The following is an 18,220-nucleotide window of genomic DNA, read 5'->3' as shown; positions in this document are numbered from 1 at the left end:
CAGATGCAGGCCTTACGAAGATGGCCAAAGCTAAAGCTGCTACGGATTGTGAAATTGTACAGAACACAGGACAGAGAGACAGGGAGACAGGTACAAGGGGTGAAATTGTACATTCTCAGCTAGTTATGTTATCTTACGTGATGGAACCATAGGAACAAAGGCATGTTGTTGTGAAGACTCTCACATCCCCCCCATCCTGATTTGTATATCAGAGATTTTGACCAGTAAAATAACCAACGATTATATTAGTATAGGAATATTGATAATGTTATTTGATAGGGTGGACCAACCGTTGTAAATGTCAAAATTAATAGCGGGCGTAACATGCACGCTCATGTTAAAATACGTTAAAGATCATGACTTTGCAGAAAAAGGATATTAAAAAATGCTGAATTTTTGACGTAACTTTGAAGCACGTTGGGAGGAGCTATCCCCCGCGCTTCCCAGCGCTGCAATAAAGAAGTGCCGGCTTATCTGCAACTGTGGAGATAAGTCTGTCGTGACTGCGACCCTCCGTCAACAAGTGCTGGCCCCGCAGGGCTGCCCAGCCCCGGGGCGTGAGGGGCAGCTCCCCCCCGGGCCAGGAACCACCCACGGCACCGAGACGGCACCGGGACGGCACCGGGACGGCACCGGGACGGCACCGGGACGGCTCCGGACCGCGGCGCACCACGCTCCGCCCCCGGCCCCTCCCCGAGGCGGCCGTTCCCCGGTCCCCGCCCGCCCACACTCCAGCGCCGCGGCTTTCGTTTTCGTTTCCTCGGCCGGGCGGGTTCAGCGTCCCGGGGCGGGGCGGCCCGGAGCCGGCCCGCCGAGCGCGTTTCCGGCCGGGGAAAGTAACCGAGCAGCGGCCATGGCCCTCGCCGTCCGAGCGCTGCGGGAGCTGTGCGCTAGCGGCGGCTGCCTGGAGCAGGGCGAGCTCCAGCGGCGGCTGCCGGGCCGGCCCACGGCGGAGCAGCTGGCGGGGGTGCTGGGGGACGCGCAGCGGTTCACCCTGGTGCAGCGGCCCGGCGAGGCGGGAGCGGCGGCGGCAGCGGCGGTGGCGGTGGTCGTGGTGGCCACCAGCCCCGTGCGGCTGTGCCAGGAGTACGGCGCCGGCTGCGCGGGGGAGTGCGGGAAGCTGCACCTCTGCAAGTACCACCTGAGGGGGCTCTGCCGCAACCGGGAGGCGAGGTGAGGGGGCGGGGAGCGGCCCGGGACGCCACCATGGACGCTTCTCCGCCGGGCCGGGGGCGGGCAGGCGGGGCTGGGCCCTGCGGGGGGCCGTTTGCGAGGCGCTCGTGTGCCGCTCCTTGCCCCACGGGCGAGGTTGGTGTCCGCGGAGGCTGCTCTGGTCCTCGGCGGCCTCCCCTCCCCGCGGGGGCCGGGAGGCGAAGCCGGCTGTGCCCGGCAGCGGGACCGGGCGCTGCTGCGGCCTGTGCTGCCTGCCCGGTTACCGTCGGTAGCGCTCACCCAGCGCGTTTGCGGGGAAGATAAAGCGTTTTGGAGGGGAAAGTCTGTTACTTTGGCGAGCCGTGGTGGCGGCGGGAGGGGGGGCTGCGGCCGCTTCCGCCTCCCCCCTCGTTGTGGGCCGAGAGCTTGGGCTTGGAACCGGCTTGTCCCGGGGCGGGGAGGGGGGCTTTGCCTCGGGGGGCTCGGCCGTGGGCTCGGTGTGCCCCCTTCTGTGGAACGAGGCTTCTATAAAGGCCTTGCTACCCTTTCCGTGTCGGAAGTGCCCCTTTTCCCCACCTTTTTATTTATATTTTTTTTCCCCCCCAAAGGAGACATAGACGGTTTCCCAGATTTCACAGACTTTGGGTTGCAACACTTCCTCCCCAGCTCAGCAGCTGGCTTCTGGCGCTTCCCCCCCTCCACTTAGCGACCCCCCGCCCCCCTTCCCTCCACACAGGCTGCCCAACGCAGCAAATCTGGGCGCTTTGTCTTGCGCGAAGCTGGGAAGTGTGCTTGTTGATTCGAGTCAGGAGGAGCCTTACTCCGGCGGTTTGCTGTTCTCTTGTACATGGTTGTGAGCTGCAGGTCAAAAAAGCCAATATTGCCAGGTTACACTAATGCTGTAATGACTGTAAATCAGAAATAGCGTGGCAATTATTCTCAGAGTAGTTATGTAATCTGCTTAGCAAATAACATAATTACTTTATAAAGGAGTGCTACAGATTTTCTGAAACTAGCTGATTTGGTGTGCTTTTTAAACTGTTTAGTGTAATACACTAGCAAAATAGTGCTAGTCTGTTACGCTCATTTTTGCACTTGGGTTTCTTAACTTGTAGGAAGGAATGCAAGTTTGTTCACAAATTCCACTCCGACCACAATCTCTGTGTTCTAAAACAATATGGACTGGAGAATTTAACCAGTGATGAACTTCGCCAGCTTCTGCTTCAGAATGACCCTTCCCTCTTACCAGAGGTGAGTAGTACTGTGACAGTTTCTTAGCCTTGTGTTTCAGTGAGCATCACAAAGTGGAAGAGGCTGGATACTAGATGGAGATGTTAGGTGTCATTTTAGTTAGGATAATGCAAATCTAAAACTTTAAATCTGCATCCTCTGTTCTCCTCTGTGGTGGGTTGACCCTAGCTGATAGCTAAGCACTCACAGAGCCCCTCACTCACTCCCCTCTCCCCTGCCCCCAGCAGGACAAGTGAGAGAAAACAAGAAGAACAAAAGTGACAAAACTTGCGAATGGAGATAAAGACAGTTTAGCAAATGGAGGAAAGAGGGAAGGAAACAAGTGTTTCTTGCAAAGGAAGTTAGTCACCACATCCCACAAGCAGACCGATTCCCGACAAGTCTCTCAGTGAGTGCCACCTTGGAAGAAGGACCCATCTTCCCCACCCCCTCCTTTTTTTTTTTTTCTTATTTTAGAGGATGACATGCTATGGCATGGAATATCCCTTTGGCCAGTTTGAGCTAGCTGTTCCAGCTGTGTCCTCTCTCAGCTTCTTGCCCTCCCCCAGCCTACCTGAGGTGAGGGGCCAAAGTGGAGAAAAAGAGAAAGCCTTGACACTGTGCAAGAACTACTCATCAGTAGCTGAAACATTGGTGTGTTATCAATGCTGTTTTGGTCGCAGATCCAAAACATAGCATGGTATGTCCACTGTGAAGAAAGTTAACTCCATCCCAGGCAGATCCAGTACTTCTTACCATCGAATTCAGGTCAAAAAAGTTCACTATTCCAAAACTAGAAAACCAAAGACTTTGGGTAGTGTCACAATAAAATCCACTATCCTACATTTATGTGACTTAGAACAAAATGGCATCTGCTTGAGAATGTCGGTAAGGTGGTGGTTGTCTGTTGAAAGATCTTTCTAGACATTAGCAGGGAAAAGGAAAAACTATCAAGTAATCATTTGGAAAACAAGAAGAAAGAAGAAACTCGTGTAAGTCTTTTAAATGCAAATGTAATGTGTAGCTGTCAAAATTTAAAAATTGTGAATTCAAACAGTCTATATGAGCACATTGTACTTTAATCTTTAAATCTTTTTTTTTCCCTCCATCCAAGGTCTGCTTGCATTATAACAAAGGTGATGGACCTTATGGATCTTGTGTGTATAAAAAGATCTGCACCAAACTGCATGTTTGCCAGTACTTTTTGTGGGGACAGTGCAGATTTGGCAGCAGCTGCAAGCGATCCCATAGCTTACTGAAGTCAGAATGTTATGAGAAACTGGAGAGACAAGGAATGAGCTCAAACATTATTGAGAAACTACCTTCCATTTATAGGAATATGCATGACATAAAAAATGGCAACAGGAGCATGTATGACATAGAAGATACCAAGTCTTCAGCATGCAAAGGTAAATGATAAAATGTTTTGAAAATATCAAAAGAAGAGTCGCTATAGATGCCACTATGAATCGGAGAAAACGCAAAACAACCAAGCAGTTACTAAGCAGATATTCTTTATTGTGGTGCCGGGCGGCACGGGGGATAGCTCCTTCCATACGTGCGTGCCCAAGCGTTGGGATTCTTGCCTTGTATTTACAGCTTTCATGTCTGTTCATTACATTTCTGAGAAAAGGTTGGATTACTCTAATTATTTCCAGGAATTTATTAACATAAGTTCCTCCCATGGTCCCGCCTCAGTCCACCCAAGTTACGCCCCCATCGGGGGTCCTTGGTGGTCGTTGGGGATGAAGGTCCGAGTCTTCCTCAGGGTTGAACTTTTGAACTTGTCCTGTGGCGCGTGCCCTGTACCATCCTGGGTCTTTTCCAATTTGCAGAACCAGCTCTTGCTAGCTGCCCTCCCTATCTCTCCTGCTCAGTCCTTTGTGTTCCTTGAGCCCCACAGCCTGATTGGAGGATTCCACCTGGTGTCCTTCGCTTGGCGGATTCTGCTTCATTCTTATCTTTAAAGTGTTTGTTAGTCGGCAATGGATATATGCAAAAGGGTTAGTACAAATTTGCCTTCCTTCCTATCTCTAAAGGCTGGTCAGCAGTTCTTTATTCCAATTAAGAAAAAGAAAACTCAGTTCACATCTTGATGTGTCTTTTAGGAGGGACCTGTCACCTATCTCATTGACAGAGATTTGTGTCTTGACAAGTGAAGTGCATGGTGTTTATAAAAGTCTTAAGTTTGGGGTTAGAAAAGCATAACAGGAACCAGAAATAGGGAGATCTTTTTTTTTTTTTTTAAATTGATAAAAACCATAAACAAGGGTAAAAGACTGTTTGAGAATAGGGGTGGCATTTACTTGTGTGATTATAAACTACATTTTTTTCTTTAATGTAGTGACTGTCTAGCACAAGAATTCAAACAGCACTATCCTAATTACTTCTCAGAGATGTAATATTTTGTTTGTTCTTTTCTTTTGAAGTTCCTTAGAGTTTAGCAGGATAAATATGATTTAGCAGGAAAGAAAAGGATAACAGAATGGAAAATCCAAGTATGTGTGTCCATATCTGTTATTCTCCCTGCAGAAGTTCCTTCTTCCCTTCTTTGTTTCCTTAGGTGTGGTTTAATTTACAGAAATACCAAATTTTGAGACGTCAGATTTTATAGCTGCTGATGTGAACAGCTATGTGGAATGCATGATTAACTCAAGTCCATCTAGAAATGTAAAGGCATTGAGTTCTGTTCTTATTTTGTGGTAACAGCTAAAAACTGCCGGAGGAATTTAGCAGTTACAGGAAAGCCAAGTTCAGAAAGGATGGATAAAGGGATAGGACTTTTGAATATGCAAGGTTATCAAAGACTTCAGTGTCTTTCTGGAGCTGAATGCAGTTACGTAGTTATAAACACTGTTTTTAGACATCTTCCTAAAGGTGCACTTTTAAGAAGGCTTGTTGAAACAGAGTGTATTAATAAGGCTTATGATTCCCCCCTCTAGAGAGAAAACGCAGCTCTAGCCAAGAGTCCTCAACTACAAATGATGATGAATTGGAACAGATCTGTTTATATCATCTGTACAGAAGTTGTGGCTTTAAAGGTAGGTTGTGACTGTAGGAAGTCCAGTCTATTTTCATTTTCTCATAAAGTGATAGACATCTTTCACAGAAAGGGGAAACTTCAGAGCTTATGCTTATCTTCGGTTAAATCTCATTGTAATCGTGAGTGCTGGCGTTTGACCTGCCTGGTGTACCGAACAAAGGAGCTGTGTGGTTTTGCTCTGAAATCTATAATATCCGCCCGGGCTGGAGATTGGCTACTCCACCTGTATTCACCTAAGGCATTGCCGGATGACAGGAGTCTCATTTCCAAATAGCTACAGAAGGGACTCTGAATTCTACATTGTCCCTTCTTTCTTCTAGCAGTTTTCTCTTCCATCTGTCTGAGCTGTCTCCCTTTCAAAGTGTTCCAAGTTGTCCAGGAAGAAGGCTGCTGTGCCAGCTTTTTTCTTGTCCTTTTGTCATCCTTTTCCTTCTTGATGTTCTTGACCTGTAATAGCTCTCTGATGTACTGCATACCTTCTCATATGAACTGTGAGGTGCAGTCTCCTTGACCTTCCCTGTAGATAAGTTGCCTGTTGTCCTACTATGAAAGCTAGCCTGGAGTTTAAGTATACGTGTGTTGGTGATGTGATCTTCACTACTATTGAGGAGTGACTGCACACTGACTCTTTGAATGATTTCTGAGTAACACTTGTGATACCTGAGCCACTGGAAAAACTTGGGCCACTATCTCTTGTTCCTGGTGAGGCCTGGACCCTTAGAGACTTCTTGATGTTTCTAAATGAACTACCTCCTATCCTAAAAGTAAGCGCTGTTGTGTTGTGGTGTTTGTTTTGTTTTTTCCTTCAGTAATACCACTTTGGGACCAAGTGGTTAAATAGTGGTTAAATAATAGAGATTTGAGTCTATGTTGTTGTTCTATATATGAAATAATAACCTTGTATGAGCTGGTGGTCTCAATTCATTGTAAGTATTTGCCTCTGAAACTGAGAACACTGGATGGTCCTTCACCACTGAGCTCCTGCTAGCAATTTTGATGCACAAAGAGAATCTAGTAGGTACAGAAATTGAACTTTTGCCTAAGCTCAAAAATTAAGTTTTATTTGCTCACGCTGAAAAACTCTGAACTGCTGCTTGTAATGATTCCAGGGGTGGATGCTTTCCGTAGCTATGCATTTGATGCTTTCACTAGCTAGGTGTACAGCCCTGAGATGTTGGATTTTTTTCTCATAGCCTGTAAAAATAATACATATTTCTTTTTTTTGTTTTCTTTTTAACTTCTATAGACAAGTGTATCAGAACTCATTTTCACTTGCCATATAGATGGCAGATCTCTGATGGTAATACCTGGAAGGACTTGAAGAATATGGAAGAAATAGAAAAAGCATATTGTGACCCCAATAATGCCAGGTATAAACTCTTCTAAAATTTAATAATGTTTGAAGTGTGCTGTATTGCACCATGCCCTTAGTGGCTATAAATTGCTGCGATTCGATTGCAGTCATTACATAAGTCTCTTCATTCGGTATTCTCCCGACCACACTTTGCTGATCTGCTGTTGCTGGAGATCTGATCCATTGTGACTTACTTATGCCTGGAGTCCGTACAGGACCCACTCTGGGTTACCATACTGGGTTTGGCTGGGATGGAGCTTACTTTCTTCATAATGGCCCGTATAGTGCTGTGTTCTGGATTTGTGACTAAAACAGTGCTGATAATGCACCAATGTTTAGGTGTTGCTGAGCGGTGCTTGCCCAGAGTCAAGGCTTTCTCTTTTTTCCCAGTCTGCCCTGCTGCTCTGCAGTGGGCAGGCTGGGGGTGGGCAACGGGTTGGGAGAGGATCAGCTAGGACAGCTGACTTGAACTGACCAAAGGGATCTCCCGTGCTGTATAACGTCATATTCAGCCATGTGTTCCTGGGGCAGAGGAACAAGAGGGTTGGGTTTTTGGTTACCAAGGTGGCTGCTGTTTGGAGGCTGGCTGGGCATTAGACAGCCTGGGGAGGTGGTGAGTGACTTGCTTTGTTTGTTTGTTTGTTTGTTTATTTACACCCCCTCCTTCTTCACCTAATTGAACTGCCTTTATATTGACCTACAATTTTTCTTGCTTTTGTCCTTCCTATTTTCTCTGTCCTGCAGGGGAGGGGGAGTGAGTGAGCAGCTGTGTGGGTACTTGGTTGCTGGCCAGGGTCAATCCATCACAGGTATTTTATGTGACTGACCCATTGTCCTGGTTTCAATTGGGATACAGCTAATTTTCCTTCTTAGTAGCTAGAATAGTGCTGTGGTTTGGATTCAGTATGGGATTTGGTATGAGAAGAATGCTGGTAATATACTGATGTTTTTAGTTGTTGCTAGGAAATCAAGGACTTTTCAGCTTCCCATGTCTTACTAGTGAGCAGGTGCCCCAGAAGCTGGGAGGGAGCAGAGCCAGAGCAACGACCCAAATTGGCCAATGGAATATTCCATATCATACAATGTCGTGCTCAGTATATAGACGAGGGTGGGCCGGGAAGCTGGGGCTCTTCTGGGGTTGCGGTTTCAGATTTTCCGTTCTCTGGGATTGCTGGCTGGGAACGGGCTGGGCGTTGGTCAGCGGGTGGTGAGCAGTTGCATTGTGCATCACTCGTTTATATATTCAATTATTATTATTATCATTATTATTTTGATTCTGTTTTATTTCAATTACTAAATTGTTTTTTCTCAACCTATGAGTGTCCTTTCCTTTACCCTTCCAATTCTCCCCCATTCCCCAGGGTGGGGGATAGTGAGCAAGTGGCTGTGTGGTGTTTGGCTGCCAGCCATGTTCCAACCATGACACCTGTAGACTCTAGTATTTGCTGCGGGGGAAAAAAAAAAGTATAAATACTTCCTACTGCTGCTACTATAGGAAGTCTTTTCACTAAGTGGAAAACTGCAGAGAATGCTGATTTTATCACAAGTACTTGTGGGAATATGTCTTTGGTTAGAGCTTGTCAATACACAGCTTGACCCCACAATTAGAAGTAACCTTCCCTTTTGCCTTTTGAGATGGAGGATGGAAAGGTAGCATGCAATTTGCCCCTCCTGTCCCCTTTTCTTCCAGTCCATATTGTGGAACTGGTAGAATACCTCATGTACCTAGAGAGAGAGAGAGATACTCTTGGGTGCAGAAAACACTGAGAATGTGGAAATACATTTAAAGAGTTTGGAACTGGTTATGTAGCACGAAGAGAGTATTGGAGCGGGCTCGTAGTATGCTGTGTCCCATGCTGGAGAATTTACCTAGCCTTCTTGTGTTACATTAGAGGCTCTTTGAAGCCACTCTTAAGTTACGGCAGTGTTTAGAATATAGTTCGCTAGCGAGAAGATGGCAGTGTACCTCTTCTGCTGTTCCTGTTCATCTCGCGTAATTCACTAATTTACAAATTGATAATGGTTTCTGCCTGTGGAACAATGTGAGATGTAATACTGTAATGCAAAATACGTGCAAACACAAGACAGAGCTGGGATCGTTTTGGAAAGGGCAGGTTCGTGTTCTGCTTTTGAGTGATGTTGACTTAATTTGCAAATTTGTAGTTGGCTTCTGAACCCGCAGTTCCCACAGTAAAGTTTCACAGACGGTTCTGATGGGGTTTTTTTCTCCTTTTTTTATAGATTTAATAAAGGTGTTACTGAAAGTGGCTATGTCTTGTCGTATATCTGTTTTCTGAATATGTGCTGTGGATTTGCAAAGGTTAGACGCCTTTCTACAGCCTCCTCTGTGACCAAACCCCCTCACTTCATTCTTACAACAGAATGGGTCTGGTACTGGAAAGATGAATATGGCCAGTGGCGGGAGTATGGAAAAAAAGTAAGTATGGAGAAATGGGGAGACTCTCAACTCTGTGTTGAAAGTGCAGAACTAGTGAAAAAGTGCACAGTGTTTATATCCTCCCTCTCTTTTGTCACCCTCTCCCTCTCACTCATACTGTATAGATGGACTTTAGAGGCCTAGTGGGATCTTTTCCCTGTGAATTTTGTTGGTTCAGGTAGGGGAGTGCTCACTGGTGAGTCACAAATGTTATTGACAGATATTCTTCAGTGAGTCATGTCAGATAGGATCACATTAGTACATTCTTTTCATTGCTTCTGACTAAAACTTCCTTGTTGGAGGTTCCAGTAGTACTCTGTGTGTCTTTGCTAAGGTCTAGTTGGTGAATATGCAGTCTCGGTAGGTAGCGTTCACAGCATGCATTTTGCAGTGTGAGTTTAGGCTTCATAACACAGCTTGGTTTGTTTTAGGGGCAGTTTCAATGGCTCAATACATGGCTTTTGCCTAATAGCTGCTATTATGTCTCAAAGCTGTTACGTACTGCAGCCACCATACCATATGACAGTTGTTGGTTTTAAACTTGCTTGTATACAACAGACCAGGAGACTCTTTCTCTGGTTTTGGCCTGACAGGATGATGATCATGCAGCTGCCACTGTCTCCAGTGATGACCTGGAGAAAGCTTATATAGCCAAAGGTTCTCCAAAGCTGAACTTCAAAGCTGGAAGACATGAATATGAACTCAATTTTGGAGGTAGGTTCCATTTGCTTTGTTGTTTTGTTTTGTCCCTCCCTCCTTGGTCTTTTGTGGTTTTAAACTACATTACTAGAGGAAATAGGAGAGAGAAATTTGAACTTTGAACTGCAGTACTTACAGAGACAAAGCTTCTGTCAAAGTTCTCAGGGTAAGAGCTGTTCACATAAGTGAAGTGGAATTCCTATTCCTTCAAACCTTTTATTTTTGAGAAGTTCTTGTGGTAGGTTTCAAAATGTCTGCCAGCAACTCCACATGTGCCACTGCCATTGATGGTAGCACTAATACAAATGGTGAGAAATTTTTGGAAGACTTGCCAAGCCAGCTTCTGGTCTGCCTTAATCACTGGCTTGCAGAAAAATGAATACTTGGGCAAGGTGTAGGGTCCAGATAATCCTTAGCATTGCAAGATTTATGTAGAGATTTTCTTTTCATAGCTGTGCCTGTCTGGAAAGGCTGAGGAAATACATTGACTATGTCAAAGTAGGAAGATGTGTTTCCCAAGTTCAGGAAATTTAAGCCACTTATGGTGGCGCTGTCCTCTCTGAGCTGTTGCCTTTCTAGATATAGTTTTCAAAAATCATGGGGAACAGTGGTGGTGGGAATCAGCCTGCCTAGAGTGTCATTTTGGTGTAGTTGCCTTTGATCCAACTCTCCGTTGCTATCTCCTTCTGTATGGGACAAAAAAAAAGGCAGAAAGGGTGTGTGTTCCATTATTTGTGATTCAGTTGAAAGCAATGCTGTAATCTTCTCTATAGGCTGGGAAAACTTGTCTGGCTTAGAAGGGAAAATTGCATAGTAAATCAATCCCTCTTCTAAGGTTTGGGCTTTTTTAATACCTTAGGCAAGCATAGGCAATATAGATGTCTTCCAAAACTTATTTTCTAGGCTTGGTGGTGCCAAGAGGGTTTTTTGTTTGTTTGTTTTCTTCCTGTGTAGCTGTTTCTGAAGATGAGGCCTCATTCTTCTGGCTGCTACTGACTCTTAGTTGCTAGTATGATGTGGTAGTAGCTACAAAGGTTCCAAGATCCAGAAATAATGCCTCTAAAATTCAAGTTGCTGTGACTTGCTTCTTTGGTGGTAAATAAATTGAATGGCCTGTGATAGCTGATAGGTTATGTTTATAAGGTTTGAAATCTAGAACTGCATGTAGGAGAACAGTATCTTGATTGCAAATTGAGAAGGAGGGGATGCAATGCGTGGAGCAGAAGTAGATACTTATTTTACAAAGATCCTTTTTGGTTGAATGTGGCTGATGGAACAATGAAGCAAAAATAGCTACCAATGTCTTGTCTTATTCCTTCTAAAGTTAAGAGCAAGACTGAAACTGAAATCCTTCTCTGATTTATACAGATACACCTTGGGTTCCACATCCTGCTCTGACTTCCCTCTGTGTAGCAAGAAAAAAAGCTTGGTGCCTTTTTGTCAACATCTTTGACAAAACCACTTAGTGGCAAGTTTTGCTGCAGTGTGAAGGCTTTTTAAAATGCCTTTCTGATTGTTAAGGGTTGGGTTTTGGTTTGTTCGGGTTTTTTTGTTGTGTTTTTTTTTTTTTTCCCAGCCATGATTCAGAAAAACCTTCGCTACACAACAGAGAGAAAGGTTTGCAGAAGACCTAAATTTGTCTCTCAGACAGAGGTAGAAAACACAAGAGCAAGGTAAGCTCTGCAATCTGAGGTGATTGATTTATTGCATTGTGAGTGCAGCATCTTCCAAGAGTGTAAATAAGGTGAAGGAGTAACTGTTAAAGCAATTCTAAAAAAATTGAGAGGGGAAGGAACGTACCTTTCCTACAACAACGTCTAGCCAGGGCAGTGTTGCAGCCTAGCCAATGGTTTTCAAGCAACTTGGGAGCCTTGAGGCTGAAGGGAGTTTGGGTTTGGCCACAGGAAGTGTGGAAGCATAGAAGATGATTCAGCATGTAGCCATGTTGGAGGGAGCTGCTGATTAGAGGGAGCTGTCTTATTAGAGCAGCTGATACAGGTGGAAGCAGTAACGCTTAGGCTTACTAGCCCTTTCTGAGATCAGTAATTTGCAAAGCAAAGTACAAGTTCAGGAACAATTCCTTTGAGAACAAATCGACAATCTGAGAGGAAAGCAGTAGTTGTTATAGGTGGAGCAGAAGGTGGGAGTCTGCAAGGGGAGAAGTTTTATATGATTGTACGTAACAGCCAACTTTTTTTTTGTTTTTACACATTCCCTTGTAGCACTCAGTGCTTGCTTAAACAACACAGAAAAGAACAGCTAAGCACACTAATTAAAACTGAGGTGGAAGTAGAGGGGAGGGCTGTAGCTATCCTATTTCTGTCATACTGATATGATACTGGATGCATTTTTATTTATCCACCCCAGTGTAGCAGAGCTTTTATGTACACATTCAACTCTTTGCAGCTGAGAGAATTACTTTCATGTTTAGTTCAGTGTGTATCTAATTTTTTTTCTCATTTGGCATCTTGCTTCCTGCCATAAGTCTTGACATGATTTGGAACAAATATTTTCATCTACTGAACTGAAAAGACAATTTTGAAATATTTCTGAATATGTTCAGTTTCCTATATTCTCCCTAAACTTGGCTAAAAATGTTTAGTAGCATATGTACATAAGATGTAGGGATTTGTTTTATTTTAATTACCTATTTGTAATGTCTTGTACAGGGGCTTTAACCATATGGAAAATTTTAAGGGCATTCCAGCTCACTGGGACAAATCTGCCCTTCCTGAACTGGGATTCAAGGTTTGGAGCTTTTTGGTTTTTCTCTCCATCAGTTTTGTCGCATACGGGTTTGTTACATCACAAGATCAGTGCTTTTTCTGCCTTTGGAGATGAGTGTTTCTTATGTAATGTGACGCAAAGGTGTCGGTAAATTTGAGCCTGATACCACACTGGGCAAACCTAGAGGTGGAACTAGACCCAAATTTAAACTAACAGATGGTGTGAGGATAACCATAGCCACATTGGCTTTCACTGCTACTATTTATCCCTTTGCGTGGCAAATCTGCCTGAAGCCTATGCACTATCGCCCAGGATAGGTAGCTTTGAAGTCCAACACGTGCTGAAGCATCAGAGATAAATCACGCCTCTAAGCTTCAGGGTAGCCATTCCCTGAGCTGTGTGTAAGTAGGCTGTTGTATGTCTATGGGGCATTGCTGAAATCGGCACAGTTCAGGCTGGGATCACTTATTAAAATGTACCATAACACCAGCGGGCTGAACTTGTTTACCTTTGTGACGCACCCAGTTAATATCCGCATGGTTTACCTTTGCGGACTTCCTGCCTGCCTCCGGCACCACCTCTGTCAACTCTAGTAACTGTACCTACAGAAAAGATCCTCTTACATGAAACTTGAAAATTACTCACTTGTGAAATGCAAATCCTCAAGAAACTGTCAATAAAAATAAGGAATGCTGACGTTGCGACATTCTTGATATTCCTAGGGAAAACATGCAAGTAGAAAACTTTGCTTGCTTTCGGGACTTCCGTGTAAGGAACTGATTTTTGGCGGTGTGTCCCTAATTTTCCCTAAAATGGTTGATTGAATAAAGCCTTTTCAGTTTATTTAAAAGCATAACTGACAATGCAGTTTGTGTTGACTGGCTGTAGGGAGTATAAACTATAGAGATTTAAAAAGCAGGGGTGTAGAGGTTTTTGATTTGCTGCAACATAAATTCTCTGATCTATTTTATTTATGTGCTCATTTTTTCTTTGTATTTAGGTACTGTTTGATATATGCATGCAAATGTATCTTGGCCCAAATATTAAAATGGGCTGGTGGCTTCACAGAAGCATGCAGCTTCTTTAATGTCCTGTGAGAGAGCAACCTTGGGTGTCTTAAACTCCGGGAGTTAATGTTCTCTAGATTGGAGCTTGCTTTTACAGAGCAGGGATCTCCAGTCTGCCTTTTTTTCCAACACTATTTTTGCTGCTCCTACCTCTGCTTCACAGAAAAGACTTTAAAGGTCTGAGTAGTGCACTAGGTAGGGTGGCTTTGTTATGGTTTAGTAAAAGATGACAGTAGTTTTTTAATCTTTTCCTTACAGCTGATTGAACTTAACAGTTCTTCTGAAGAATACAAGAAAGTCAAGGTGGACTTTCAACGCACAATGCCCAAAACAGTCATTAAAAGGATTTGTAGAGTTCAGAATCCGTCTCTCTGGGAACAGTACCAATGGTATGTGTAAAATTCTGCCCTGGGATGTGTGCATGAAGTTTGTTGTTTCTGCAGTTAGCTATGCGCTGAAGATACACACATGCATTCCTGAAATGCAGCTGCATTTAAGAATCTGCTTCCACTCCCCCACTGAAATACCTTGCCAGGATCAACATGTAGATAAAGAGGTAACGACAAAACCAAAACTCAGTCGAGACATGGAATAGTCAGATGAGCTCTGTGGGAGGAATCCTTGCTCCTGAGTAGGTGGTTCTGTCTTTTGCCAGGCCTGTGTCCAGGACAGCTGCCTTCCACTGAAGCCTTGAAGCTGGTAATCAGCGCCATCTGGCACAAACACTGCTTTGTAGCTGGTCAAAACTGAAACAGCCTTCAAAACTAAATGCAAAACGCACTGAGGGAAAGCCTTAACATGAACTCCTGTCTTTAGAAAAAAAAATAATGCTAAGATTCCTCCCCCTCTCCCAATAGGCAGTGCATGAAACAAAACATTTTTATTATTAAATATCTGGAGGCATTTGTGTATAATGAAAGTGTGTTGGTACACAGCTAGACAGTAAGATGCCGTGTATGCTTGAAGTTTAGGCCTTGGCATAAGGATTACCAGAATGTACTCTTTGTGTAAAATTGTCTCTGCTAGTGTGGCTGGAACCTCTCTGGGTACAGCCACCGTGGAACTGCAAAGATACTGCTTCTTACTGCAGGCAAAAGGAACAAATGCAGAAGAGAAATGGTGGAAAGGCTGTGGATGAGCGATTTTTATTTCATGGGACCAGTAGAAAATACATCGATGCCATCTGTCAGCAAAACTTTGACTGGAGGATCTGTGGCCTCCATGGGACAGTCTACGGCAAAGGTTGGTTTTCAGCTCCTTCATTAACCCTAGACTTGCTAAAAAATTCTCAGTAGTTACTGCAAAGGTATGAAGTTAGAAGGAGAGCACTCAGCCAGTCTAGGGCCTGTCTCTGTGATGATGTGGACAATATAGCTGGCTTTGGCAGTGATCATTTGGAGCTGAGGCATACCGAAAGGCCTTGGCTGCTGTGCTCCACTCTGTCCTTACAAGACAAGGCAAGCTTAGAAGCTTAGGAGAGGCCAGTTCTAGGGTTGGTTTCTCCTAGAGTCCAGGCTTACTTCCAATTTCTCCAAGCACCTAGAGGAAAGCAATGTGGCATTATTTGTTTGTGTTTTCCAAGGAACATAAATGCCATCCTGTTTACAGGCTTCTTGCCTTGTTAGCAAACTATATTCTTTTACATTGTCCTGTGAACAGGAAAGTGTCAGCGTACCAAGTGGAATAGCCGGAATAGCCAAGAGACAGGCTGGCTCGCTGACTACCCACACATCTGATTGAATAATTTGTAACTCTCGGAAATAGTCTAATGAATATTAGTAGCCTCTGTCAGGAGAGGAATTTGGGTGAGATTGGGGAAGGTGGACATCTAGTATCAGGAGGAGAACTTTTTGAGGAATATGATAACATTTAAAACGTTACTTGTGTATGGCTTTTTAGTGTGTGCTGTGAAAAATAAAAGTGTAGGTAATACATAGTGGTCATTTTTCACTAAGAAGGACATACAGGACAAGTGAAGGCTTTGGAAAGGCCGTTCATGAACTGCTTAATGGATTTGCTTATGAATTTGCTTTCACACTATCACTTTCTTCCCTGGAATTTGTGTCTTTTTAAGTTTGTTTTGGATCTCTTCTGCAGGAAGCTATTTTGCAAGGGATGCATCTTATTCTGACAACTACTGCAGGGAAGACTTGTACAGCAAGACCATGTTTCTGGCACGGGTGCTGGTGGGGGAGTTCACTCTTGGTAATTCTTTGTATGTTCGGCCTCCCTTGAAGGACAATCAAAACTTCTACGACAGCTGCGTGGATAACTCTTCAAACCCTTCTATCTTTGTCGTCTTTGAGAAGCAGCAGATTTACCCAGAGTATCTCATAGAATACATCGACCAGGCATTGGCAAAAATGCTATAGCAACAAAACCTGTCATCATTATGTCTGGCTGGTATAAACATTTTTTTTAACATTGGCTTAAGAGAGAAGATGTTATTTTTAGAAGTTACATCATTGGGTAGGTGAGTGTTCAGAAACATTTATTCTTTGTCCTTTCTGTGCAATAGAAAATGAGGCGTAAAAAGAGACAAAGGATGTCTTAGAATTCTTAAAATCCTGTGTCTGTCTCCTTTTCTTTAGCAGGTATCATTTCCCTGCATTACTAGAGACTTTTATAAATTTATTAGATTAATTCACTGATGTTTTTAACATGAGGATTGGCTATGACTGTCAAGTTTAAACAATATTTGGTTACAAGTGTTTCAGGATAGATCTTTACACGTGCCTGTTGGTCAGAGGCCCTCCTTCTACCTGTTTGTTTTAACTCAAAACTTGATAAAACCTGGGGTTTTTTTAATAATCTGTCTCCTGTAACAGTAGATATTCAAGTGTTTGCAAATGAGATTGTACAATCTCTGTGCTCAACTCATTGCATGAATTCTTAGGAGCATTGTTTGTTGTCCCTGCTTAAACTTTGCCAACAAAGCCTCAAAACTGAAACTGGCTTGTTGAAAAGGAACGGAGACTTATTTTCACTTGTTAATTTTCTCATTTCAAACAAGTACCAAAGACGTGAAGCATAGCAAGGGTTGCTTGCTGTCACAGTGCCTACAAACGAGAGAGTGCTGGCAGGTGCCGGAGGGGAAGAGGAGGCCACTCACCCTGTCATTTAACAATATCATACTTAAGAGTGAAATACGCTGCTTGCACTGCTTTGATTAGCAGTACCCTGTTTCTGTGGACCAACTTTATCGTTCTCTTACAGCTGTTGGGAAGGACAGCGAGTGACTGTCTCTCATTAGGTGTACTGCCCCTTTGGTTGCAGGAGATACACAGGATACCTGTGTGATCAAGGTGTCTTTGGACTTTCTTGCAGGAAAAATGTGCTTGCCTGGGGAGTGGTCTTCAGCCACAGAGCTGAAACCTATAAAAATCTGAAGATTAAGTTGAATATTTCATTGCTCCCAGCAAAAGATGTTATTAGTGTTGAGCAGTCAGCATACATGTGTGCAGATAATCAAAGCTGAACTGTCAACTTACTTTTTAAGATTAAAGCTGATGATGCATAGACAGATGCTTAATGCTCCTAGATGAGTACTTGTTAGCTAGAGTGTACTGCCAAAGCCTTAAGATACACTTTGTCTAGGACCAAAAAAAGCTCACCTCTACCTGTAGAAGCACTTTTCAGTTCATCTGGATGATGATTGACAGGTATGCACTGGGTAACTCTTTATTACTTCAGCCAGCACTGTGAACTAGGAGCATAGCCATGATTAGCTGGAGTAAGGCTGTGCAGAACTCCCTTTTTATATGAACTGTAAAACTAGCAGCATGCTATCTAAAGAAAAATACTCCTATTCATATTTAAACCCAGTAAAAACACAGGATGTGGAAAAAGCAAGTTGACTGTGTTCTTTCTGTTGAAAGATTTGTAATAGAACATACCTGATAAATCTCGTAGCAGTAAATGAGCCTGTTAGCAAATACTCCACTCACTGGGGAGGAGGGCATTGTGTATGAAAGATTTCATACCTGTGCAGAATAAGATTTTTCTGCCAAAACAAAAAACATGTTCATCTACATGTTCATGGCAAATGAGAATCCTGGTAGTATGCCTTTCTTCCTCTGAACATAATCAGCGTTTCAGCTAAAGTCATGTAATCTTTTGCCAGAAAATTGAAACCTTTCTTTCATGCAAAAAGCTGAGATTTTTTTTTTTAATAAGTTTTGATGGCTAGTGCTATTTTTCAGACCTTTAACTTAATTCTTGGAGGGGATGTGTATGTGTGTGTGTATGTGTGCAAGTAAAATAACTGGAATAAAAGGGCTGGTTGTGTTACTTTGTTGTCTTTTATTTATTACACACAGAAAATAAGTTGCCGTGTGTTCTACTTTTGAAACTCCAGTGGTAACTTTCTTGTGTGTTGTGAACAAACAGGTATTCAAACCACTAAATTCCTTGTAGTTTCCTCTCTCAACACTAAAGGCACCATGTTTCACTACACTTCTCAGTTCTTGAAACCTTTCTTAAAGATGCTGCTGTTAAGTAGTCGAGTCCCT

The 18,220-nt window shown here is 43.6% G+C and overlaps 1 protein-coding gene across 1 annotated transcript; it reads left to right on the top strand.

Moving 5' to 3' along the window:
• The first annotated feature begins 853 nt into the window (after positions 1 to 853).
• LOC104353405 (protein mono-ADP-ribosyltransferase PARP12) lies at positions 854 to 17,999 on the top strand. The gene is made up of 12 exons (XM_086479505.1): positions 854 to 1,173; positions 2,268 to 2,403; positions 3,497 to 3,791; positions 5,325 to 5,423; positions 6,672 to 6,795; positions 9,021 to 9,216; positions 9,810 to 9,930; positions 11,492 to 11,588; positions 12,585 to 12,663; positions 13,968 to 14,098; positions 14,800 to 14,951; positions 15,807 to 17,999. The coding sequence occupies exons 1-12, from the start codon at positions 854 to 856 to the stop codon at positions 16,079 to 16,081; spliced, it is 2,025 nt and encodes a 674-aa protein (XP_086335631.1). The 3' UTR covers positions 16,082 to 17,999.
• The last annotated feature ends 221 nt before the right edge of the window (positions 18,000 to 18,220 follow it).

This window comes from Leptosomus discolor, chromosome 1 (assembly GCF_034619465.1).
Source record: "Leptosomus discolor isolate bLepDis1 chromosome 1, bLepDis1.hap2, whole genome shotgun sequence".
In the NCBI taxonomy this organism is placed as follows: Eukaryota; Metazoa; Chordata; class Aves; order Leptosomiformes; family Leptosomidae; genus Leptosomus; species Leptosomus discolor.
Note: the sequence above shows the minus strand (reverse complement) of the source record. Positions and strands in the feature narration are given on the sequence as shown.

Coding starts and splice junctions, on each gene's coding strand:
- LOC104353405 (XM_086479505.1), top strand. CDS start 854: ATGGCCCTCGCCGTCCGAGCGCTGCGGGAGCTGTGCGCTAGCGGCGGC. Junction 9,217..9,809: donor GGCGGGAGTATGGAAAAAAA/GTAAGTATGGAG, acceptor TTGGCCTGACAG/GATGATGATCATGCAGCTGC. Junction 14,952..15,806: donor TGGGACAGTCTACGGCAAAG/GTTGGTTTTCAG, acceptor TCTCTTCTGCAG/GAAGCTATTTTGCAAGGGAT.